Source organism: Phocoena phocoena, chromosome 11 (assembly GCF_963924675.1).
Source record: "Phocoena phocoena chromosome 11, mPhoPho1.1, whole genome shotgun sequence".
In the NCBI taxonomy this organism is placed as follows: domain Eukaryota; kingdom Metazoa; phylum Chordata; class Mammalia; order Artiodactyla; family Phocoenidae; genus Phocoena; species Phocoena phocoena.
Window position 1 is genome coordinate 9,417,705 of NC_089229.1, and position 24,794 is coordinate 9,442,498.

The 24,794-nt window shown below is 49.3% G+C and overlaps 1 protein-coding gene across 1 annotated transcript; it reads right to left on the reverse strand.

The window, feature by feature from the left end:
• Positions 1–11,542: 11,542 nt before the first annotated feature.
• Positions 11,543–23,551, reverse strand: LOC136131084 (DNA dC->dU-editing enzyme APOBEC-3B-like). The gene is made up of 8 exons (XM_065887802.1): positions 23,472–23,551; positions 21,991–22,147; positions 19,832–20,102; positions 19,492–19,606; positions 13,705–13,861; positions 12,715–12,982; positions 12,316–12,431; positions 11,543–11,632 (listed from the first exon to the last, which is right to left on the reverse strand). The coding sequence occupies exons 1-8, from the start codon at positions 23,549–23,551 to the stop codon at positions 11,543–11,545; spliced, it is 1,254 nt and encodes a 417-aa protein (XP_065743874.1).
• Positions 23,552–24,794: the final 1,243 nt, after the last annotated feature.

Here is a 24,794-nt window from a genome sequence, read left to right on the forward strand (position 1 = left end):
GACTTTATTTTGGAGGTGGGGTAAGGACTAGGGACATTACAAGGACTCCGACATTGTTTTTCAAATGGAAGCCTGATTGCAACACGGCACAGCTTGTGTGAGGGTTCTGTTTTCCCCTCCCATCTGTACTGTATCCCCTTGAATGGTTCCTTAAGCTTAGACCAAGGTGAATGGTGGACCCTTGAACTCTAAGAAATAAAAATCAAAACATGTCGTTAGTACTATATTTTCCTTTGTTTAGAACTTTAGTATATTAGATGTAGGGAGAGCCTTAGTGATCATAAGATAAAGAAATTGGGTTCTGAGCTGGTTCAGTGTTCCTGTTCTACAGATGAGAAAGTCGACAGTGCTAGTTGAACTCTTTTTATAAGAGGAAAATATGGCCTCATTTTAAATAAAAGTAAAGTTGAAAAAAAAAAAAAAGTCCTTACTCCTAGGGGGCTGGAGTAAGCACTGGGGAGAGAGGGACAGGGAAGGAGGAAGAAAAGCCAGGATAAGGTGTGTCACTGAGGTTGATGCCGTGGGCAACAGGGGATTGATTCCACTCAGACTTTGTGAGAAGCATTCCAGTGCCCCCCCCCCCCGCCGCCCCCTGCAGATTGTCACCCCGGAGGTTTATCTGCAGGCTCCTGTCCCTCATTGGCAAGGGTCCCAGGGTCACTGACTCCCTTGTACCTAGGAGCTGTGTTCCTACAGAGGTCAAGGGCATCAGAGGAGTCCTTGGGGCAGGAAGTGAAGATGGGCCATCTACCCTCCACGGCTAAAATCAGAGAGGAGGGCGAGAGGACAGGAGCTGAGCAACCAGAAGGAAGAAAGACGATCCAGTCAGTTTTTCGTTCTGAGTTTAAAGTGTTGGTGGGCACATAAGTGGTAGATAAAGCCACAGGGGTGATGGCAGGGGTCCAAGGTCAGGGTTGGTTGGGAAGAGGCGAGAAGGCAGTGGGTGGGCGAGCTCCTGCTGCCTCTTAGTTCTTGCCCTGGGGGGAGTCTGGCCTCTTCCCTGGCAGCTCCTTGATGACTCCAGTTAGAGACTGGAGGACTTAGCAGGCCTTGCCCTCAGCTCTGAGCCGTCACCCTGATTCTGGATCCCCAGGAAAAGTCGCGTGGGACCCTGGTACAGATGCGCAGCCTGACTCTCAGATGTGTTACCTGAGCACAACCTTCTGTGGTGGCACCGTTACTGCGCCCGCTTTTATGCGTGGGACAAACAGAGAGGGTGTGGTTAGCTATTCAAGTCCGCACAGCCAGGTGGCAGGGAGCCAGGAATTTGAGCCTGTGTCTCAGTATTAATCTCTCCACAAGCAGTTCTCAAACTCTTTGGTGTCAGGACCAGTTTAGAGTCTTAAAAATTATTGAGAAGCCCACAGAGCTTTTGTGTACGTGGGTTATATCTTTCAATATTTACTGTGTTAGACATTAACATGGAGAAATGTTTTAAATATATATTCATTAAAAAATAATATTGACCTATTACATATTGATATAAATAATATTTCATGAAAAATACTTACATTTTCCAAAACAAAAAAAATTAGAAGAATTGCCATTGTTTTTTTTTTCCAAATCTCTTTCATGTCTGGCTTAACAGAAGATAGCTGGATTCTCGTATCTGCTTCTGCATTGTCTGTTGCAATAGCCCATGGTATGTAGCCTCTAGAAAAATCCACCATACACTTGTGAGAGCATACAGTGGGAAAGACAAACAGTATCTTAAACATTATCATGAAAAGCTTTTGACCTTGAAGACCCCTGAAAGGGCCCTGGGGACACCCAGGGCTCCTTGGTCCATGCCTGAGAGCCGCTCCTCTTCTTGTGAGCTCTGTGGTGGACGTCTGGGCCGAGGTCTGGTTCTGACTCTTCCATGGAGTCATTGGGGGCAGCCTCGAGGTTTCTCCTGGTTCGGGCCTTCAGAGAGCTCACTGCGAGTGACTTTTCTAGAGGTCAGCTGTCAACATCCCACCTTCATTCCTCGCTGCCTTCTAAAAGGAAAAGCGGAAGAACAAGAAAGAAGGCCAGCCGAGGAAGAGAAAAGATGGACAAGAGAGGAAGGATTTAAGGCAAGTGGGAGGAACGGCAGGGGTGGCAGGGGTGCGGATGGAGCCTGGGAACAGAAGGGGTGGCAGCCAGGGGAGAGAGCGGCTGGGAGGAAAGGAGGCCACCGACCTTGAGAAGCCATGTAGATAGAGAACCACAGGGCCAGCAACTGTGAAAAGGAAGAGAAAAGAAGACCCCCCAGAAGGTGGGGGAAGTGAGAGGGCCCTTGGAGGGGCAGAGGGAGACCGCCCTGGCCTGGGACCGGGCAGCCAGCAGCCTTCCCGGCTTTCTGAAGTTTCCCAGCTGTCCTTGAAAATGTGACGGGAAAGGGGAAGAGACACTGGCTCCCAGCGTTGGGGGCTGCAGCCCCACATGCCCCCGGGTCGGGCCTTCCCCATCCAACCCAGCACCGCAACCCAGGGCCTTCAGTCTTTTCCTGGACCCCACCCTTTAGTGGAATCAGGCGCACCTGAGCCGGGCGTGATCCTAACACCCATACACCCCTAGTGATCTTCCCTGGAAGTTTGATCTCTCTTCATTCTCTCTCCCCGCTGGGCGCATTCCGACTTTGGGAGGCTGGGAGTGGGATGGGAGTCCCTGCCTACCACAGAGAGAAAGGAGTCTTGCCAAGGAAGCTGTGTGGCGGGGTGTCGGGGGAGCCTCAGGGCAGCCAAGGACAGGGCAAGGTCTGGTTGAATAACCAAGCACAGCAGTCAAGCCGCCCCCAGGTGCTGTCCGCCCGCCACCCCTCAGTCACCGGAGTGAACATTTCTCCTCTGCTCAACCATTCGTTCACTTTCCTCCTGATTCTTTCATCTGTCCAGTCACTCAGCCAGCACAACCCACACCTCCGGTTCAAGATGGCAAACTGACCCCAGGCATTCATTTTTTCTCCCTCCTAAAATCCCAGGAAAATGACCGTCAAGCAACCAATCAAGCTGAAACTAGAGGAAGATGGATAGCAGGACTGGAAAACAGGAAGGGAGGCATCCAACAAAGGAGAGATGGTGAGGAATTTCCAGAAGGTATCAAAGTGACCGAGGTCAGAGTAGCATGGGGACCAATCAGAGCTGACAGGGCTGCAGGTAGAGGGCACACTCAGGAGGACAGGTAAGGGGTGGGGACAGGTCTCCCAAGCAACAAAGAGTCTAGTTTTTCAAACAGACCTCGAGAACGCTCCCACTCTGGACATTGTGACGTATGAACAGAGTGGTCAGCTTTCTAGAAATGACCAGCCAGGTTGGCTCCTATGGGGGTTGGGGAGGGCTTTCCCAATAGGCTTCTGACGTGGACGTCAGGGTCAGGGCACGCAACAGGGAAGAGGGAATAAAGTGTTCCCAACAGCCATAAAGCACCCTCCCACCCCCTGCTTCTGGAGCTTTGTACCCACTTCTTGCTGAAGAAGGGCCCAGGGGGGCTGACTGTCTCCTGAGTCCTGCCCTCCCCAACCCTGCTCCACATCGAGGTTGACACTCTTACTTGCTGCATTAGTGTCCTAGGGCCTCCAGAACAGAGGACCACAAATGGAGGGTGGGGCTTGAACAGCAAACATTTATGTCCTCACAGTTCTGGAGGCTAGAAGTTTGAAATCAAGGTGTCAGCAGAGTTGTTTCTCCTGAGGCCTCTCTCTTTGGCTTGTAGATGGCTGTCTTCTCCCCATGTCTTCACGTGGTCTTCCTTCTATGTGTGTCAGTTTCCTAATCCCCTCTTATAAGGACAACACTCATACTGGATTAGGGTTCACCCCATGACCTCATTTAATTAATCACCTCTTTAAAGGCTCTATCTCCGAATGCAATCACATTCTGAGGTCCTGGGGATTAGGTCTCCAACGTGAACTTCAAGGAGGGACACAAATCAGCTCGTGACAGTTGCCTCCCGACACCCAATTCGTCTTCCTGCTAGTAGAAACTTCATCATTCAGGAGGAGAGGAAGTGGCAATTATCCAACGAAACACTCAATTTCCCCGTTCCTCTCCCCAGCTCCCTTCAGCTAGGAGTGCTATATGACCCATGACAGGTAACTGAGCCATCTGAAGTGTGCCCCCGAATTTGGGCTCACCTGATGTTTCCTCATGTCGATGGAAATTCAATTAACTGGCAAGTTAAAAAGAAAAAGGGGAATTTTATTTGAGCCAAACTGAGGATTATAACCTGGGAAGCAGATTCTCAGAAGGCTCTGAGAACTCTTCCGCCTGTTCATTAGAAGTCAAAGGCGCAGTCATATACATTTTCGAGACAAAGGGTCATACGTTGAAAGGACATACTGGTATTTTACTTAAAGTTCACCAGGGATACATAGTCCAGGTAAGCCTCGACAAAGCAAGCAGCAAGTCATCACGACCCCCTACAGCGCTGGGAGAGAAAGCTATTCTTTAAGAAGTGACATTGCTAGCATCAGAAGAAAGGGAAAAAAATTGATCTTTATGGTCAAGTGGGCGCTCCCATCTTTGAGGAGCTCTGGTCAATATGCAATGCAGATGTACACCGCACATGAAGGAGGGAGGGAGGCAGGAGGCCCAAATGAACACGCAGAGAGAGGATTTTATGTTTAATTTTTCTTGTCCTGCCTTAAAATATAAATTTTATTTCATCACTTGTGATTAGATTCAGGTCACGCATCTTCAGCAGGAATATCACAAAAGTGATGCTGTGTTGCCATGGTACCCCATCCGGATACAACTACTCATGCTATCCAGTTTGATTATTCGATTAAGATGGCGTCTGCCAGCCTTCTCCACTGTGAAGTTACTCTTTTTGTTTTGAAGTTAATAAATATTTTCTGGAGGAGGTATAGGCATACCTTGGAGATATTGCAGGTTTGGCTTCAGACTACCACAATAAAGTAAATACCGAAATAAAGCAAGTCACACAAACGTTTTGGTTTCCCAGCGCATATAAAAGTTGTTTACACTATACTGTAGTCTACTAAGTGTGCGATAGCATTATGTCTTTAAAAATGTACATAACTTAATTTAAAAATACAAATTGGGCTTCCCTGGTGGTGCAGTGGTTGAGAATCCGCCTGCCAATGCAGGGGACACGGGTTCGATCCCTGGTCCAGGAAGATTTCCACATGCAGCGCAGCAACTAAGCCCATGCGCCACAACTACTGAGCCTGCGCGCCACAACTACTGAAGCCTGTGCGCCTAGAGCCCATGCTTCGCAACAAGAGAAGCCACCACGAGTAGCCCCTGCTCACTGCAACTAGAGAAAGCCCATGCTCAGCGATGAAGACCCAAGGTAGCCAAAAATAAATAAATAAGTAAATTTCTTTATAAAATAAAATAAAGATACAAAATGAAAAAACCCAATTAGAACAGTAACATCAAAGATCACTGATCACAGATCACCATAACAAATATAATAATAATGAAAAAGCTTGAAATGTTGAGAGAATTTCCAAGTGACACAAAGACACAAAGTGAGCAAATGTTGTAGGAAAAATGGCGCTAATAGACTTGCTGAATGCAGGGTTGCCACAAACCTTCAGTTTGTAAAAAACACAGTGTCAGGGACTTCCCTGGTGGCGCAACGGCTAAGACTCCGTGCTCTCAATGCACGGGCCCGGGTTCGATCCCTGGTCAGGGAACTAGATCCCACATGCATGCCACAACTAAGAGTTCGCATACTGCAGTTGAGGAGCCCACGTGCTGCAACTAAGACCTGGCGCAACCAAATAAATAACTAAATACATATTTTTAAAAGACAAACAAACAGGACCGCCCTGGTGGCGCAGTGGTTAAGAATCCGCCTGCCAATACAGGCGACACAGGTTCAAGCCCTGGTCCGGGAAGATTCCACATGCCACGGAGCAACTAAGCCCGTGCGGCACAGCTACTGAGCCCGCGTGCCACAACTACTGAAGTCCGCGCGCCTAGAGCCCATGCTCTGCAACAAGAGAAGCCACCGCAATGAGAAGCCCATGTACCGCGACGGAGAGTAGACCCTGCTTGCTGCAACTAGAGAAAGCCCACACGCAGCAACGAAGGCCCAACACAGCCAAAAATAAATAAATAAAATAAAATAATAAAAAAAAACAGTATCTGTGAAGCACAATAAAGTGAAACGCAATTAAACAAGGTCTGCCTATAATTTGAAACTATGTAAAATCCCTTCCTCATCACACTTTCAGTGTAGTTATTTATATTAGTATGGATTCATGGTTTCCTATTTTTTTCTTTTTTTTTTTTTGCGGTACGCAGGCCTCTCACTGTTGTGGCCTCTCCCGTGGCGGAGCACGGGATCCGGACGCGCAGGCTCAGCGGCCATGGCTCACGGGCCCAGCCGCTCCGCGGCATGTGGGATCTTCCCGGACCGGGGCACGAACCCACGTCCCGTGCATCGGCAGGCGGACTCTCAACCACTGCGCCACCAGGGAAGCCCCATGGTTTCCTATTTTATTCAATGGCTATCATTCATTATTATCACTATTTACTTGAATGCTCAAAATTTCTCAGATTTGGCCAGTTTTAACCTATTTTGGCTACTATAGCTTTACGGTGTGCTTAACATTTAAAGCTTTTAAATACTTGGCAGGGCAATTCTCCTCCCTGCCCCCCCAGCAACATTGTTATTCTTTTTCAGAATTGTCTTGGCTATTCTTGCAGATTTTCCCTTTCCATATCGAGTTTAGAATTGGATTTCTCAAATTATATAAAATTTTCAAATGAAATTTTGGTTAATATTATTTTGAATTTATAGAAGAAAGGAGAAAGAAACATAAAATATTTTCTCTAGGAACATTAAATGTTTCTTCACTTTATGTAGCTTCTATTTTATGTCCTTTATTATGGTTTAACAATTCCATTCACACAGTGTACTTATTTCTTCTTAGGACTCTTCCTAGGCATTTCGTGATTTTTGTTACAGCTGTGAATGGTATTCCCCCACACCAAACACACACAAACATTTTAAAATTAGTTATCACTGATTTATTGGACCACTGTTTATATATATGTACATCGTAATGGTTTCCTAGGCTGCCATAACAAAGTGTCACCAAACGGGTGGCTTTAAGCGACAGAAATGTATCCTCTCACAGTTCTAGAGGACAGAGGTCTGGAATCAAGGTGTGGGCAGGCTGTACTTTCTCTGAAGGCGCTAGGGAAGAATCTTTCCTGTGTCTTCTCCAGTTGGGGCCTTTCTCTCCTGGCGTTGCCGGCACTCCTTGGTGTTCCTTCGTTTGTAGATCAACACTGCAGCCTCTATCTCTCACCCCACACGAACTTCGCCATGCGAGTCTGTGTCTCTCCTCTTCTTGAAGGACACCAGTGCTGTTAGATGAAGCGTCCACCATACTTCAGTGTGACCTCATCATAAATAATTACCTCTGCAACGATTCTATTTCCAAATAAGGGCAATATTCTGAGGTCCTGGGAAGGGGGGATACTATCCAACTCAGTACATACATATTTCACATTTATTATTAAAAGCTTTCTCACAAATGGGATAGAAACTACTAATTATCCCACTCTTTTTATTCCCCTTTTTTTCAGAGTCTATAACCCATGATTTTTAGCAAGTTACATGGCCATCCAAAATAAAGGCCACATTTACCATACGCCTTTGCTGCTAGTTGTGGCTGGATGACTAAGTCCTGCTCGGTGGGATGTGAAAATAAATGCCGTATAGCAGCTTCTGGGACCCCTCCTAAGAGACAGCTGGTTTGGTCCTTTGACCTTTCTTCCCCTCTCCCCGCATCCAGCTACAGAACACAGATGTTATGATGGGGCTATATTTTGGGCCACAAGGACCAAGGTCCAGCACATCCTGAGGATGACAGCAGAAAGCTGGAATCAGCCCAGGCCCTGAATGGCTGTGGGCCCATTTTCTGAGCTCTGCAGCTTCTATCTGGACTTCTCTGTTTGAGATAAGCATCCATCCAGGGCTGCCATATTGCACAAGCCCAGGGAGTGCTGTTCACAGGGCAGAGGACATGAACGGAAGACTCTGGAGTTGTGAGGTGAACAAACTGCATGGCCATCCTCAGAGGCCCTGCTTCTGTCTGGTTTAAGCCCCTGGTTGGATTTCAGTTACTTCCAGGCAATCTTAATTTTAATAAATTTTTGATAGTTTCTTTAATATCCAGGAGTGTTTTGTGCTTGCAGGTGAATACTCATTAGTATTGGTACTTTGTTTATTACACAATTTGTAAAAATAATATAGCTCTGAAAATCAGTTTTCCTCAAGCATTTAAACATAATTATTAATGTGACTAGCTACAGTCCCTTAAAACTTAAATGGCAACTACAGATCTAGTATGATTGATTTTTTGAACCCTTCAGATGTCTTAAATAACAAGCCAAACATTCACAGATAAAATATTTCAGAATAATCAAGGTTGTAGGATCTGAATAACGTAATGATTGATTCTTTATTGAGATGCACAAACTAAGGAGATTTAAACTGAAATCTTTGAGTGTTAGGCCAAGTCTTTTTTAACAATAATAAATATTTATTTATGGCATCAGAAACTGTTAAGTTTCTCTTTGTCATAGATTTTTTTTAACTTTTTATCCATTTAATTAATTTATTTATTTATTTATGCCACGGCACACAGCTTGTGAGATCTTAGTTCCCCTGACAGTGATGGGGCTGAGTCCTAACCACTGGACTGCCAGGGAATTCCTTTTTTTTTTTTTTAAATATTTATTTACCTATTTATTTGGTTGCATCAGGTCTTGGTTGCAGCAGGCGGGGTCCTTAGTTGTGGCATTCGAACTCTTAGTTGTGGCATGCACATGGGATCTAGTTCCCTGACCAGGGAGCGAACCCAGGCCCCCTGCGTTGGGAGCGCGGAGTCTTAACCACTGCACCACCAGGGAAGTCCCTGTCATACAGATTTTAATTTCTGACACTTTGTATCTTTTCCAGAATTTATGCATGTTCTAAGTTTGCATGGCAATTTGGGATCCCTTGAAATTCCATATGAACTTTTAGGATGTTTTTTCCTATTTCTGCAAAAAATGACTGAGATTTTGAAGTGATCACATTGAATCTGTAGATCATTTTGGGTAGTATGGACGTTTTAACAATATTAACTTTTCGAATCCATGAACATGAGATGTCTTTCCACTTGTCCGTGTCTTCTTTAATTTTTTTCAGCAGTGTTTTGTAGTTGTCCATGTAGCGGTCTTTGGTTTTCTTGGTTAACTCCTAAGTATTTTATCCTTTTTGATTCTGTTGTGAATGGGATTGCTTTCTTAATTTCCTTCTCGGATTGTTCACTATTGGTGTAAAGAAATGCAACTGATTTTTGTATGTTGATTGGATTTAATACTTTTTATTGCTTTTTTAAGTGTAATATTTCCCCCTTTTCCATTTTTAGGTAATTGTTGTTAATATAGAGAAAAAGCTTTTATACATTAATTCTGACTTCAGCCCTCTTGTTTACCCTACGTCTTTTTTCTTTTTTCTCTCCCTTTCAAATTCAAGTGTACAAAATGATTTTTATAGAAAAGCAATAAATATTATTATAATGGCAAAATATTAAAATCATTTCAGTTAAATTGGGACCATGTCACCATTTACTCCTCATTGTCTTGGAGTTCTAAGGAATGGAATAAGACAAGGAAATTCCAGAAATTGTGTAAACACTGGAAAAGAAGATACAAACTTTCTCCTGTTATTGTTGATTATTTTATACCTTCCAAACCCGAAGAGGCCCGCGTACCGCAAAAAAAAAAAAAAAAAAAAGGTTACTTTCCATTTACAGCTATTACAAAGTATTGGCTCTATTCCCCGTGTTGTACAATACATCCTGAAGCCTATCTTACACCTCCCACTCCCCCACCCCTATATTGCCCCTCCCCCCTTCCCTCTCCCCACTGGTAACCACTAGTTTGTTTCTATAACTGTGAGTCTGCTTTTTTTTTTTTTTGCGGTACGCGGGCCTCTCACTGCTGTGGTCTCTCCCGTTGCGGAGCACGGGCTCCGGACGCGCAGGCTCAGCGGCCATGGCTCACGGGCCCAGCCGCTCCGCGGCATGTGGGATCTTCCCGGACCGGGACACGAACCCGTGTCCCCTGCATCGGCAGGCGGACTTTCAACTACTGCGCCACCAGGGAAGCCCTCTTTTTTGTTTTATTCACTGGTTTGTTGTATTTTTTACATTCCGCATATAAGTGATATCATACAGTATTTGTTTTGCCTCACTTATTTCATTTAGCATAATGTCCTCAAGTCCATCCATGTTGCTGCAAAAGACAAAATTTTGTTCCTTTTTAGGGCTGAGTAATATTCCTTTGTATATATATGCCACATCTTCTTTATCCATTCATCTGTTGATGGACACTTAGGTTGCTTCCATATCTTGGCAATTGTAAATAACGCTGCTATGAACATTGGAATGCGTGTATCTTTTCAAACTAGTGTTCTTGTTTTTTTCCAGATATATACCCAGGAGTGGTATTGCTGGGTCATATGATAGTTCTATTTTTAGTTTTTTGGGAAACTTCCGTGCTCTTTTCCACAGTGGCTGCACCAATTCCCACCAACGGGGTAGAAGGGTTCCCTTTTCTCCACACCCTCGCTAACGTTTGCTATTTGCGTTTTTTGATACTAGCCATTCTGATAGGTGTGAGGTGGTATCTCATTGTGGTTTTGATTTTCATTTCCCTGATGATTAGCGATGTTGAGCATCTTTTCATGTGCCTGTTGGCCATCTGCATTTCCTCTTCGGAAAAATGTCTATTCAGTTTTTTTGCCCATTTTTATTTTATTTTTTTTTTTATAAAATTTTTTAATGTATTTCTGGTTGTGTTGGGTCTTTGTTGCTGCGCAGGCTTTCTCTAGTTGCCGCCAGCAGGGGATGCTGTTTGTTGCGGCGCGCGGGCTTCTCATTTGGGTGGCTTCTCTTGCTGCAGAGCACGGGCTCTAGGCACGTGGGCTTTTGTAGTCGCTGCATGCGGGCTTTCTCTGGTTGTGGCGAGCGGGGGCTACTCTTCGTTGTGGTGTGCGGGCTTCTCACTGCAGTGGCTTCTCTTATTGCAGAGCACAGACTCAAGGTGTGCAGGCTTCATTAGTTATGGCACGCAGGCTCAGTAGTTGTGGCTCACGGGTTCTAGAGCACAGGCTCAGTAGTTGTGGTGCATGGGCTTAGCTGCTCCACGGCATGTGGGACCTTCCCGGACCAGGGCTTGAACCCGTGTCCCCAGCATTGGCAGGTGGATTTTTAACCACTGCGCCACCAGGGATGTCCCTATACTAGGAATTCTTAAGTAAATTTTTCCTTAGTGCTGTAGTATGAAAGTTCTTTATACTCATCTTTTTATGAAGGAAAAACCTGATTCTCCTTTCAGAAAGTAACCCAAGTTTTACAGACTTACAAATTATCTTTATTTTTTCAATTATAAAAATATTTACCCACTTAGAAAAGAAAGGAAAAAAGAAGAATGAAAGAGGAAAGAAAGGTCTGTGGACTTGGGCGAGGGTCAGGGGTGACCGTGGAGCTACTTGCTCCTAAGAGCCAGCAGTTTATGAAGCAGTGAGATGCCTCCAGGGCCTGTCATCTTGCGTCACTTCTTAACGATGAAGGGGATGGGGATCCAAGTCTCAAGTCTCTGAAGGAATCCTCTAAATTATTCCAATTCGAGGGCTATTGAGAGAGAAATGAGAAAGCTTCGGTTGGCAGGAAACTGAGGGAGGAAGGGGAACAGAGGCGAGGCTGAAAATGCCGGGACAAGAAAAGAACTGGATCAAGGCAGGCCAGGGATGCCTTAAGAGAAACAGAAAGCTAAGAAGAGTCTATGAAGAGGGGCTTCCCTGATGGTGCAGAGGTTGAGAATCCTCCTGCCAATGCAGGGGACACGGGTGTGAGCCCTGGTCCGGGACGATCCCACAGGCCATGGAGCAACTAAGCCCGTGCGCCACAACTACTGAGCCTGCGCTCTAGAGCCTGTGAGCCACAACTACTGAGCCCGCGTGCCGAGAGCCCATGCTCCGCAACAAGAGAAGCCCGCGCACCGCAACAAAGAGTAGCCCCTGCTTGCCACAACTAGAGAAAGCCCACGCGCAGCAACAAAGACCCAACGCAGCCAAAAATAAATGAGTAAAATAAAATGTATTTTAAAAAAAGTCTATGAAGAGAGAGAGAATGAAGGAACTGGGAGCCCCTGGAAGAGGGGACCTAAAGGGGGTGTCATGAGAAAAGAGAAAGCAGTGGGGGCCAGTGGGGAGAGAGCAAGGAGAGGATTGACAGACAGAAGTGGGGCTGAAGCTGGGAAGGGGGTCGGCGGGGTGTGGAGAGGCCAGGGGCCTGCAGCGGGGAGAGCTTCTCACCGACAGGATCCTCTGGAGCCGACGGCTTATGCTTTCACTGTATTGCTCCAGCTTATCCCAGGACTCGAAGGGCATCCCCTGGTTATCCACAAATTCTTCCCAGCAGTCTTCAAACTCTGAGATGAGAGAGGGAAACTGAGTCAGGCCCCAAGGGCAGGGGAGCAGCAAGCTTGCACCAGCAGGGCCACCGTCCCTCCTTCCTTTCCCCTTCCTTCTCTTCCTCTCCCTGGAATTAGTCTGTCCCTGGAATTTCCCCTTCAGGTGGTATCACATCTTGGGTCTCAGCTGGGCCGCCGTCCTTCCTGTCCAGCCTCCCCTCTCCCCCACTCCCACTCAGTGGCTTTCGCTCTTGGAACTGCAGATCCTCCCGTCCACCGACAGCTCTGTCTCTCTTCCTACCTGAGCGAGTCATGACAGCCACTGAGACCTGGGCTGCTTGTAGCTGCTGCAGCCCCCTCTGAAACACCTTGACCCAGTGGAAGTACAGGCGGGAGGCAAAGATCTGCAGGCTCAGGTTGTCCCGACCATTGATGAAATCAACGAGTTCCCCGGCACAGGCAGGGCAGGGGCTCCACGTGACATAGCAGATGATTTTGTAGCGCTGGTTTGGGTCGAGATTCAGCGAGGTGATCTTGTCAATAAAGCGAATTTCTGCATGTCGCTGTTTCTGGAGAGGTTCTCAGAGAGACGGACGGGTTGGTTAGAAGGCAGAGGCCAGAGGTCACACACCGAGGGTGAAGCTCGGGACGAGGGCCTCTGTCCTGTGAACTTTCCAGTATGTGAACTGCCTATAGCACAAGGAAAGAACCTCCTTCTTTCCTTCAATTATTCATTCCTTCACTCACTCACTCATCCATTAATTCCACACTCCCCAAGCACCTGTAACTTCGTTGGAATCAGATCAGGGTCCCAGTGCCCAGAGGAGACGGGTTGTAGAACAGACACCCCCAGGGCACAGTCCTGAATACTCTGTGACCTGGCTTTTGGACATGTCCGGGAGGTTGTCTGGAGATGTTTGAACCTGAGGGTACCAGGGAGGTCAGGGACGGAGGGAGAGGGGACGGGACAGGTAGGAAGATGGCAGAAAGGCAGAAGTGTGATGGAGATCTTGTAGGTGAGGTTAGGTGCTCAGTCCTTGGAAGAGCGCTTGGCTTCCCCGAAGTGGTGACCGAGCTGAGATCTGGAGGATGAGGAAACATCAACTTCTCAAAGAGGGGTTAGGAGGTACATTCTGCGGGTGGGAAGGGCTTGTGCGGTGGCCCGCGGATGGGAAAGAATGTGGAGAGCTCCAGGGAAGCGGGGTCACTCAGATTCTGCTAAGCCTCGGGACTTTCCCTGCCTGGTGCGGTTGCCCCTGCTTGCCCTGTGCCCAGGGAACCCACTTGGCACCTTGTTTTGGAAGCAGCCTTTGTCAAGCGTGAAGCCATCGAGCTGCTTCAGCTGGTAGCACAAATAGGTCTTCCTCCGGTAGCAGGGCTGTGGGACCCGGAGCTGGTTGCCAAACTGTTGTCTGAATATATTTGTTTTTAGCAGATTCATTGTGTTTCTGTGCAACAGGAAGGAGAAAACCAAAGATGCAGAGTGTTTTCTGGTGTCACCCAAGGCTCTGTCACATTCTGAACCCAGTTCCTTGGGTTCACCTAGGCCCCTAAGGGGAGGTAAGGGAGGGTCTCTTCCTTCTTTGTTGGCCAGGAGTACTGGGAGGCAGAGGGAAGAGGGCGAGCTCTCCCCCCTCACACATCACCACCCCTCCAGCCCATGCTAGAGGCCATTGCGGGCAGGACTCCTGGGCTGAGTGCGGGTGCCCCCACCCCGAGAATTGGACACGGCATGTCCTTCCTCGTCTCTCACATCTTTGTCTTGCACCCCAGACCCCTCTGTTAAGGTCCCACAAGCACCTCAACCCTGTACCTAATGTCAGGACCCTTCTCTTTGGGGAGTGGGGAGGGGGATGGAAGTTAAAGAGCTTCCTTTAACACTGTGCTCTTGGCCGAGATGTGTGTATCATAATTTTGTCTGTACAAAGAGCACAGAGGCATGTGAACAGGAAAAACTGTCGTCACCAAGGTAGTGTTGTGACAGACCCTTTGGCTGAAGGGCTCACATAGCTTTTTCTCCCCCTAATTATGACTGTACTCTATAGAGTATTCCATTTTGTATCTTGCTTTTTTTTCATTTAATGTTATACTGCAAAGTGGCCCAGCCCATGTGGGGATGCAGAACCACCAGGTTCTTTTTTTTTTTTTTTTTTTTTTTCCAGTATGCGGGCCTCTCACTGTTGTGGCCTCTCCCGTTGCGGAGCACAGGCTCCGGACACGCAGGCTCAGTGGCCATGGCTCACGGGCCCAGCCATTCCACGGCATGTGGGATCTTCCCGGACTGGGACACGAACCCGTGTCCCCTGCATCGGCAGGCGGACTCTCAACCACTGCGCCACTAGGGAAGCCCACCAGGTTCTTTTCAATAAGTGCTGTTGGCTCTGCACGGACAGCAGTAGATGGATGTAACCAGAAGCCTTCCTGCCGGGCCCCAGAGAGGCGCATGAAGGCACCCTCTGGCCAGAGCGGCACTGCACGTGGACACCCATGACCAAGCAGATGCCAGTCTGAACGAGCTTGGGAGGCTTGATGGCCCCAGCCCATTGCCCTCCTGGACACTCCACCCAAGGTAATGTCACTTGGTTGACCGCCGAGTCAGACTCAGATGACCTCAGAGCCTCAGAATTGGCATCTGGACACAGGAATCAAGCCAAGGGTGCCCTCACGGCCCAGACCACGGGACACAATACTTTGTTCCTGCAAGGCCAGAGGAGTCTCGCCATATTTCCAGCCAACTCATTGAAACACCACCAGTTTCACCAATGAAAAACCATTTCTGATATGTTATGCTAATTAACAAAGCCACAAACTTCATCAGTGGAAACCTATCTCTGACGTCCCTTGTGTTAATTAGTAAAACTTTAGATGGATTTGGGTAACGATTGCTGAAGAGACCATCTCTGGACTGTGGCCTTCGATTACTGGCCAATGACCTCGCCTGAAGTTCATACTCCCCATGAGGGCAACTGGCCACCCTCAGGGTAAGGATTAGAAGGGAAACCCCATTCATAGCACACCTGAGACAACCACTGCCCCGTTTGCCCGGAGTCTTCCTGATTTTAGCCCTGAAGTTCCCATGTTCTGAGAAACTCCCCAGTCCTGGGGAAAGCCAGACACTCAAGGCTGAGATATTTCACATTTGAGACAAGAGGACTTATCTTCATAGCACAAATGTTGCACCTTGCCCTTGAATAGCTAAAACTGTAGGTACGATAGAAACAACTTGTAAGAAGTACTTAAAGACCAATTGAATTTTTTATACTTGGTAGTGTCTTCATGGGAAACGAGTTATCTTCTTGTCTTGGAGAGTTTTCCCTCCACAGAGGAGAAACGAGAATATTCTCTGCAAAATTGTGCCTTTAACATAAAATTTACAAAAACGCTTTTATAGCTGACTCCAAACATTGTTTCACTCATCCTTGAACCTAAAGTCTAGGACTGAGGGTGCACAGAGAGCTTTAGGAAGACCCAGTGGCCATGCCTATGGGATATGGCCAGGGACACAGAGAGACAGGCTGTGGCAGAGGTAGGGCTGGGAGGCCTGAGGCAAGAGAAGGAGCCAGAGAGGGAGAGAACCCAGGGCTAGGCACGGAGCCCGAGGCAGCGAGGAGGACCAGCAGCCCCACCTGGCCCCTGCAGCCGGGCTCCAGCCTCCTTGGCAGACATGTCCCAGCTTGCCCTGGGCACTGGGATCTCTGGTTCCACCTGCCTCTCACAAGGCTGCGCTTGGCCTTGGGAAAGTCCCTTATCTGAGAGCGTTCCCCTACAGCTCTCGGAGCGGTAGATGCCCTTCCTGTCTGGGTAAGCCGAGGTGGGAGGCCCAGGGTGGTTTTTGTCTCTCAGACCCATCCTCTTTCCTCCTCCTGGGCTCTGGACTTACCTGATCCCAGGAGTCCAGATGCAGTCTCCTGGCCTAGGAAGGCTTGTCCAAGCCCAGCCCTTTGTCATAGGCACTCTGCCTCGATTTCCTCTCCCAGGACCCTTTTTTTAGGACAGGACCGTTTTTTTAGGACAGCCCCCTATCTGTGAGCGACCTCCCAGGCCGTCTCAGCCGAGGCTCCACCTCCTTCCTGCTTTGGCACCAGGGGTGGGAGGGCCCTGGGGTGGTTTGCTTCCTTAGGCTCCCACCCACCTTCTCTTGGGCCCTCCCTCTTGGCAAAGGTCGGTCTCCGATGCAGCCGGACCCCTCTGTGCAGCAGGACCGGAGGTTATTGCAAAGGGAAAGAGAAAGTAAAGATGCCAGAGAGACGGGGATGGGACAGACCCTGGCAGAAGAGAGCAGGACAAAGGCCTGCCCCCACTGGGGGAGGGGTAGGCTGGAGCCCTCTCCATCCTACTCCTACTTGACACTTAGCTTTTATTCAGTACCCTGACAAGACTCTGGGTAGGACGGAAAATGAGGGCTGGGGGTCAGTACTCCAGATCTTCATCTCCAGCCCTGTGTTGAGCAGATCCTGTGCACCATCTGCTACCCCCAGCTTCCCAGTAGCATCAAGCGGGGAGGAGCATTATCCTGACATTTTAGATGTGGTCCCAGCACAGAGAGGTTAAGACACTCTCTTGAGGTCACACAGCAGATAAATGGCAGAACTGGAAAGCTGTCCAGGAAGCCTAGCCTGGTTCCCTCCCCTTGCTTCCTCATTGTTCCATGAAAAGGAGTGGGGGAGGGAGCACAAGAGAAGGGGTAAGTTATCTGCTTACTTTGTCACGTGGCCACCAAGACCTCCAGATGAGAAAACAGCTCTGGGGAAAGTTGAAACCTAGCGAGGAGGTCTTAGAGCAGTCATGGCCACCTCCAGTCCAAACAGCACACAAACGTGATTCCCAAATTAACTTTTCCCAGCTTGTCATCCCACTGCTCCCCGCTGCCCGCCCTGCACACACCACCTTCTGCCCCACAGGCCCTGGTACGGCCTCGGGGGTAACAAGAGCTTGGGCAGGAGGTTAGAGGATCCACAGGAATGGTGTCCCCTTCACCCCCATCTGTCCTAATGCCCAGGGCCACAGCCAACAAAAGATTCTAGAATGAGCTGGATCCTTCTGGGAAGAGTGACCAGATTTTTTTTTTTTTTTTGCCACAGCACGTGGCACGCAGAGCTTGCCCAACCGGGGATTGAACCTGTGCCCCCTGCACTGGAAGCATGGAGTCTTAACCACTGGACCACCAGGGAAATCCAAAGAGTGATCAGATTTGTACACTGAAGTGTTGGTCAAACTCAGAGAGCTAAGTCACCCCTGGCCTGAGAGGCAGGAAAGATGGACAAGAAGGCTGAAACCATTTGCTGGCCTTTCCCTAGTGACAGCAATCCTACAGCCCCGGCTTGGAGATTCCTGTGAGCCACCTGAGATGGGCCAAAATGCAGGTGTGCCAGGAGAGGGACATTTTAAGCTGGCCACTGTGGCCCGTTTTAATGCCCGAGACAAGCAGGAGGTACGCCATCCCCAACCATGTCCCTCTGTGCATCCCTCCTTGAAGGAAACACCGACAGGGAGAGCATCAAGGCAGAAGAGCCGAAGCAACCAGAGACAGCCTGGATTCTGCCCAAGACCCCCAGGCAGCAGTGCAAACAGGAAGGGAGAGTAAAGGGACAGGTGTCTGCTGCTACTGACAATTCCCACCCAGACGGCCAAGATCAGTGGGACCCCAGACCTTCTCCACAAGGACTTTAAGGACAGATTCCAAACCAACAGCTTCCCACTTGCTGTTCCTTCCTCTGCATCTGCCTGCCCAGAATCCCACCTCACCAGGCTCTTACTCGCTTTTGGCCCTGCCACAATCCCGGCCACCCCTTCTGGAACCTCCACTGAGTTCCTCCCCGGTGCGTTCACGCGGCACCTGGCTCTGTGGACAAAGGGCCAGACGCTCGCTTCCTGATCTACCTTGAGCAACTGAACTGTGGCCTCTGACCTGACTCTTAGCAGCCCTTCCGCTTTCTATTCTGCTTTTTGAAAAAGCTCCAATAATCTCAATCCTCACATCCCCAATCCTACTTTTTTCTTCTAAAAACGTATTTAAATGTAAACGTAAGCATTCTTTTTTTTCCTTTTGCTCATTCTCCGTCACCATCCCCAGAGCTTCGTCTCTGGCAGCAATCTGGGAATGGGATGAGGGATGAACAGAGTGAGGACAGGGTGTGACGATGACAAAGTGAAGGTGGGGTGGCGGTGGGGTTCTAGGGACACCAAGGTCTGGAATGCAAGCAGAGGAGTCAGGGTCAAGGAGGCATAATCCGGAGAGAGACACACAGGACAAGGATCCTGCTCTCACTGCACCTGCTCAGCTCAAGAAAGCCTTTGGTCATCGTATGGGCTGAACCGCGTCCCTGCAAATCCGTATGCTGAAATCCCAACCTCCAGTTTCTCAGAACGTGACCATACTTGAGATAGGGCCTTTAAAGAGGTGATTGTGTTAAGAGGAAGCTCTTAGGGTGATCCTTAGTCCAATCTGCCTGATGTCCTTATGAGAAGAGGAAATTGGGACACACAGAGGGACACCTGGGGCTCCTCAGGGGTCATGCACAGAAGAAAGACCATCTGAGGATAGAGCGAGAAGGCAGCTGTCTGCAGCCAAGGAGGAAGGGTGCAGGAGAAGCCCAACCTACCGACTCCTTGATCTTGGACTTCTAGCCTCCATATCGGTGAGAAAGTAAATACCTGTTGTTAAGTCACCCAGTCTGTGGCGTTCTGTTGCGGATATCCTAGCAAACGAGTACCATCATTCTCATCAAAGAGCCTCATTCTCTGATAAGTCAAGTCTGTCTTCAAGGATGTTTTTCAAATCTCATTTTCACACTTATACATATTCATGCCCATTTATGTTCAGTTCAATAACAAGGTTTGGTCAATGTGTGAGATGGGAGGAGGTGGGGCTCCCTCGCTGGAGGAGAGGGAGATCTCACGGGGGGGAGGGTAGGGGAAGACGCTGAGGGAAGAAAGGAGAGAGGAGTTGAGGGAGGGCAGGGGCAGCCCAAGGGCAGTGGCCCTCTGGGGCCAGGGAGGAGAGGAGGCTGAGGAGGGAGGTGGAAGGTACTCGGAGATAAGGAGGAGGTGGGGGGAGGAAGGCTAAGGAAGCCCTCACCCGAGAATTTCATGAAGCTTTGCCACCAGGAACTGATAATTTTTACGCAGTTTCTTCCAAGGCTCGAAGGGCATTCCCTGATTGTACACAAAGTTTTCCCAACAGTATTTAAAGTCTGAAATAAAGAGGAGAGAAAGCCATCAGGTCCGGGCCCTGGGAGGCCTTTCTCTGCTGACCGTCCTGTGCCCTGCCCCCTCCTGCCCACTCCCTGCCGTGCGCCCTCAGTCCTGCCTCGTTTCCCAGGTTCTCCGCCCGCTCACCCTCCCTGGCGGGTATTCTAGGTCCGCCCCCATCCCTCCCACCGCCCCGCCCTCCAGCCCCCGGCCCCCTCTGCTCTCACCTCGGAAGGACATGATGCGCACCCAGGCCCTCTGGTGGCGCAGCAGGCGCAGCCCGTGCTGGTAATCTGGTTTCCAGAAGTAGTAGAGGCGGGCGGCGAAGATGCTCAGCCTCACGTTCCTGTTCTCCTTCAGGAACGCAGCCACCTGCTCTGCACATGACAAGCAGGGGCTCCAGGATAAGAACCAGGTGATGTGGTACTGCTCGTAAGAGGACAGCTTCTTAGCGCGAAACCAAGAGAGGAAGCAGAGTTCCGCATGGCAGGGATAGACCTGGGAGAGATGGAGGCGGAAAGGGGGCGTTTTTGGCCGCCAGAGCAGGCAGTGAGGCTGGGCTAGGGAGTTGGGGAGGAGGGGTAAGGGGCGTGGGCATCCCAGAGGCAGGTTGTTCAGGAGTTATCCCTTCTTTCCATCTCTCCCCTCCCTTCTTTTCTTCTTTAGTCATCGACTTCCCTCATTCATCGACTCACCCATTCATTCTAACATCCATCCTCCCATTCATTCATTCTACAAGTAACCTGAGTGCCTGCTTTGGTCCAGGCCCTGTGGGGTCCAGGCTCGGTCCCTAGGTGCTGTCTGCTGGGAGGCCCACAGAGCTGCCCTGTCCGTCGGCAGAAACGCCAGCCACACGTGTCTACAGAGCACTTGAGGTGCGGCTCGTCTGAAGGGAGGTGTGTGGCAAGTGTAAAAATACACAGTTCATTTCAGTGACTTCGTATGAAGAAATAAGAATGTAAACTATCTCATGAGGAAGTTTTATATTAGTTATAAATACATCTAATTGAGATAATAGATTAGATATACAGTCAGTCCTCTGTATATGAGAGCTACTCATCTGCAGATTCAACCTATTGAAATTATTCAGGAAAAAAAAAATTCCAGAAAGTTCCAAAACTTGAATTTGCCAGGCTGGCAACTACTTACATAACATCCACATTGTATTTACAACTATTTACATAGCATTTACATTGTATCAGGTATTATAAGTAAACTAGAGATGATCTAAGGTCTATGGGAGGATGTGGGTAGGTTATATACAAATGCTATGCCATCTTACCTGAGGGATTTAGCATCTTCAGATTTTGGTGTTCGTGGGGGTCCTGGAACCAACCTCCCCACCCCCATATCTAGGGATGACTGTGTTGTCTAACACAGCGTCAATATTAATTTCATCAATTTCTCTTAACCTTTTGAACACTGGGTAGTAGAAAGAGTGAGATGACACCTGTGACTCAGATTAGGTTTTGATGGGATAATACCGCTACAGTGCACACCCCCTCCCCGCCCCTTCCGCACACAGGTTCTGAAAAGGCTGCCCTCTGGGTGGAGGAGGGCAGGCGGGTGGGGGGACATTTCGCCAAGCCCGATGACAAACTCAGAGACCCCCCACCAGCAGACTCGCTAAACAAGGCTTTGTGGGATTAAGTCAACCGCTATCGCGTAGCCGGTTCCCGGACTTAAGAAAATGTGTGGGAAGATACATCCGCCACTGAGAATCCCCAAAAGGCGTTGGACTTATTACCATTTTTTCCACATCCTCTACTGGCTTATGTGAACCTGTGTAACACCTCTGACATGAGGGACACCATTTGGGGGCTAAAATTTCATCCCATTTTTGAAACAGGCACCAGATTCGAACTATTACACTGGGCAAGGGCATAGGACAGAGCCTGTCACTGCTATATCCGCATTCTTTTTTATTGGGGGGGGGCTGGGTGCGGGCGAAATGCGGGATCTTAGTTCCCAGCGCCCCCTGCTTTGGGAGCACCCAGTCTTAACCACTAGACCGCCAAGGAAGTCCCCATATCCGCATTCTTGATTAAAAACTGGACACACTGCAAAAGGGATTTTCCTAGTATCTGACATAATATACTCTGAAAACCAATGAATTGCAATTGTAATTATATCTCCCAATCATAATATTGGGAAAACAACTTGTGCAAGGCATCCTAAACCTTCCGCAATTTGCCGATACCCGCCCCCGCCCCCGTCCCGGCTTTTTTCCCTGTGGCGGGACACAGCGCAGGCTGCTCCTGAATCTGTGCTCCCCGCATTGCAATTCTAAGGCACCAGATAAATGCTTTTGTGTCTCTCGGCTGCGCCTCTTTTCTGGGTCAACACTTAGCTCCCGCCTGCGATGAGAGTGTCCTGGGGCCCATACCCAGTTTTGAAAGACCCCCCAGTCGGAGGAGTCAGGAGAGCAGTGCTTCAGTCTTTCCACCTGGTAGCAGAGGTAGGTGTAGTTCCGCCCATTGGCAAATCTCAGGTTGCGAAAGTGGAAGGAGAAGGTTTGGCGATCTAACCACTCCACTGGGTGCCTGCGGCAAAAGAGAGAAAAGGGAAAATGCAGAGAGCGCCCCCTGGAGTTACTCCCGGCTGGTCTCTCCAGAGCGTAGCCCCCTGGACGCCCTAGGCGCTGGGCCTCCCAGCAACCCGCCAGGGCCTTGAGAATTTCCTGCGCCTTTCCAGGCAGGAAGGCTGGGGGAGAGGGAGAGGAGAGGGTGCTGGGACAGCAGGGACGGGTGATGTTCTCCCACAGGGACCCCGGCTCTGCTACTTCCAATAGCACATCCCGCCACCTCCACTCCGGTTTTCCTGCCCACCCATCCCCCAAATCATTAGAAAAATAAAAAAGAGTAACGAAAACCTCTCCACTCCAAAATCAGAGCCTTTAACATTTCAGTTCAGTTCCTTCCTGACTTTTCACTTGCGCGTGTTTGTTTTGTGTTTCAATGTCGGATGAACACCTAAATTCACAGGCTTGGGCTATGGTTACAAGTGCTTTCTGTATCTGAACTCAAATGCTGCGGCAGCCATGCCCATTTTATAGAGGAGGAAGCGGGGATGCAGAGGGGGACAAGTAGCCTGCCTAAGTCACAGAGCTGTAAGTGATAGAGCTGGGTCCCTTGACCAGGCCAGGCCATTTCCAGCTCTTCCATTATGTGACCTTGCAGCTGTGTGAAGTCTTGGGTGTGGCTTTCTTTTCTACTTAATTTTAAAATAGGAGCGTTTCTCCTGATCTTTCCTCCAGTTCCATTAGAGCTGTTAGTGGTACAGTTATAAACGTGAAGCGCGGTCACCACCTAGGGTGTGGCCAGGTGTGTGAACAGTGTGCATTTATTTTCCTGCTCAGAGTTGAGATATCCTTGGAAGAGATGATTTATCTTCTTGCCTCGGAGAACTATTCTCACACCGTGTTTACGATGGTGTAAATACTACAGAAAACTGATCAGAGCGCGTTAAAAAATGTCACCAGCTGCGTCAGTCATCCTTTCGCCAAATTCTAAGCGTTAACAGAGCACAGATACTTCCGACCAATAGAGGGTGCAGCCCCGCACAGGCAGGGAGGGGACGGCCTAGCCCGATAGACTTTCAGACTGAGAGCTGGGCCACGAGGACCCTCAGAGCTGGGTGGAGGTTTGGGAGGGGCCAGTTCAGAAACAATAGTGGGGGCACCCCCAGAACAGGGCAAAGACCCCAGATGGGAGTGGGCCCTGCAGAGAAGGAGCCCAGAGAGGGAAAGTAACAAGGCTGGGACTGCAGGGACTGCGCGGGGGGGGAAAAGCAGGCCAAGGACAGAGGCGCAGCCCTAGAGAGGGCTGGAGACGGGGTCCAGTGGGACAGAGCAGGCAGCGGCGGTACCTGATCCGGGGCCTCTGGCTGCAGCCTCCTTTGCTGGCTAGTCCCATCCCTGCCCTTTGTCTCGGGTGCTGGGGCTCCATTTCCTCTCCCAGGGCTCTTGTGTAGAAAACCCCCTTATCTGTGAGCGACCTCCCAGGCCGTCTCAGCCGAGGCTCCACCTCCTTCCTGCTTTGGCACCAGGGGTGGGAGGGCCCTGGGGTGGTTTGCTTCCTTAGGCTCCGACCCACCTTCTCCTGGGCCCTCCCTCTTGGCAGAGGTCAGTCTCTGATGGAGCTGGACCCCTCTGTGCAGCAGGACCCGAGGTTATTGCAAAGGGAAAGAGAAAGTAAAGATGCCAGAGAGAGGGGGATGGGACAGACCCTGGCGGAAGAGAGCAGGACAAAGGCTTGCTCCCATTGGGGGAGGGGCAGGCTGGAGCCCTCTCCACCCCACCCCTGCACCCGGCCCAAATCTGCACCTGGCTCTACACTCACCTGTTGAATGAATAGAGACAATGAGAAAGTATGGACCTTGGATCAGGACTCCTTATTTTCTCCTGGCACAGCCAGAGGTGAGGGGACAGACGTGCTTTGAATTCCTACTTCTGTGCTTGGTCCTCGGCAAGAGTCCCCTCAGCCTTCGCAGGGCAGAGAGAGGGCATGCTTGCACGAAGGCTCTCTTTATAAGGACACTAATCCCCTCATGGGGGTCCCATCCTCATGACCTCATCTAAACCCAATCACCCAAAGACCCCACCTCCAATCTCCATCACACTGGGGGTTAGGGCTGTAACAGAGTAGAACAAACCTGACTTCGCATTGAATCTAGTCCTTTACCTCTAACCCTTGTGCTCTGTTGCCTGTACTTAGTCATGCCGGCCCTGCACCTTTATAGAAGAATGTTGCCTAGGATCTCCCATGGATTCAGGCTCTGGGTCCCACTCTTTAGAGCAGGGGTGGCAAATTATGGCCCCAGGCTAACCACCTGATTTTTTTGTAAATAAAATTTTATTGGGACTCAAAAAAGAAAGGGGAAGTCAGGGAGTTCCCTGGTGATCTAACGATTAGGGTTCGGCACTTTCATTGCTGTGGCCCGGGTTCAATACCTGGTCAGGGAACTGAGATTCCCACAAGCCTTGTGGTGTGGCCAAAAAAAAAAAAAGGGAAGGGGAATCAATCAATAAATGTTACTTCAAACACACACACACACACACACGCGCGCACACGCACACACACACACACACACACACACACACACAAGAATGTTGCCTAGAGCCTGGAATATAGCTGATAGCCCATTCTCTAGCCTCTGACCTTTAAAGACACACTTTTCCATTCATATAGA

Excerpts from the sequence above, each read along its gene's own strand:
- LOC136131084 (XM_065887802.1), bottom strand. The coding sequence starts at position 23,551 with ATGGAGCCCCAGCACCCGAGACAAAGGGCAGGGATGGGACTAGCCAGC. Across the intron at positions 20,103-21,990 it reads GGGGGGTCTTTCAAAACTGG|GTCTATCCCTGCCATGCGGA; the intron begins GTATGGGCCCCA and ends CATCTCTCCCAG. Across the intron at positions 13,862-19,491 it reads AAGCTTCATGAAATTCTCGG|AAACACAATGAATCTGCTAA; the intron begins GTGAGGGCTTCC and ends CCTGTTGCACAG.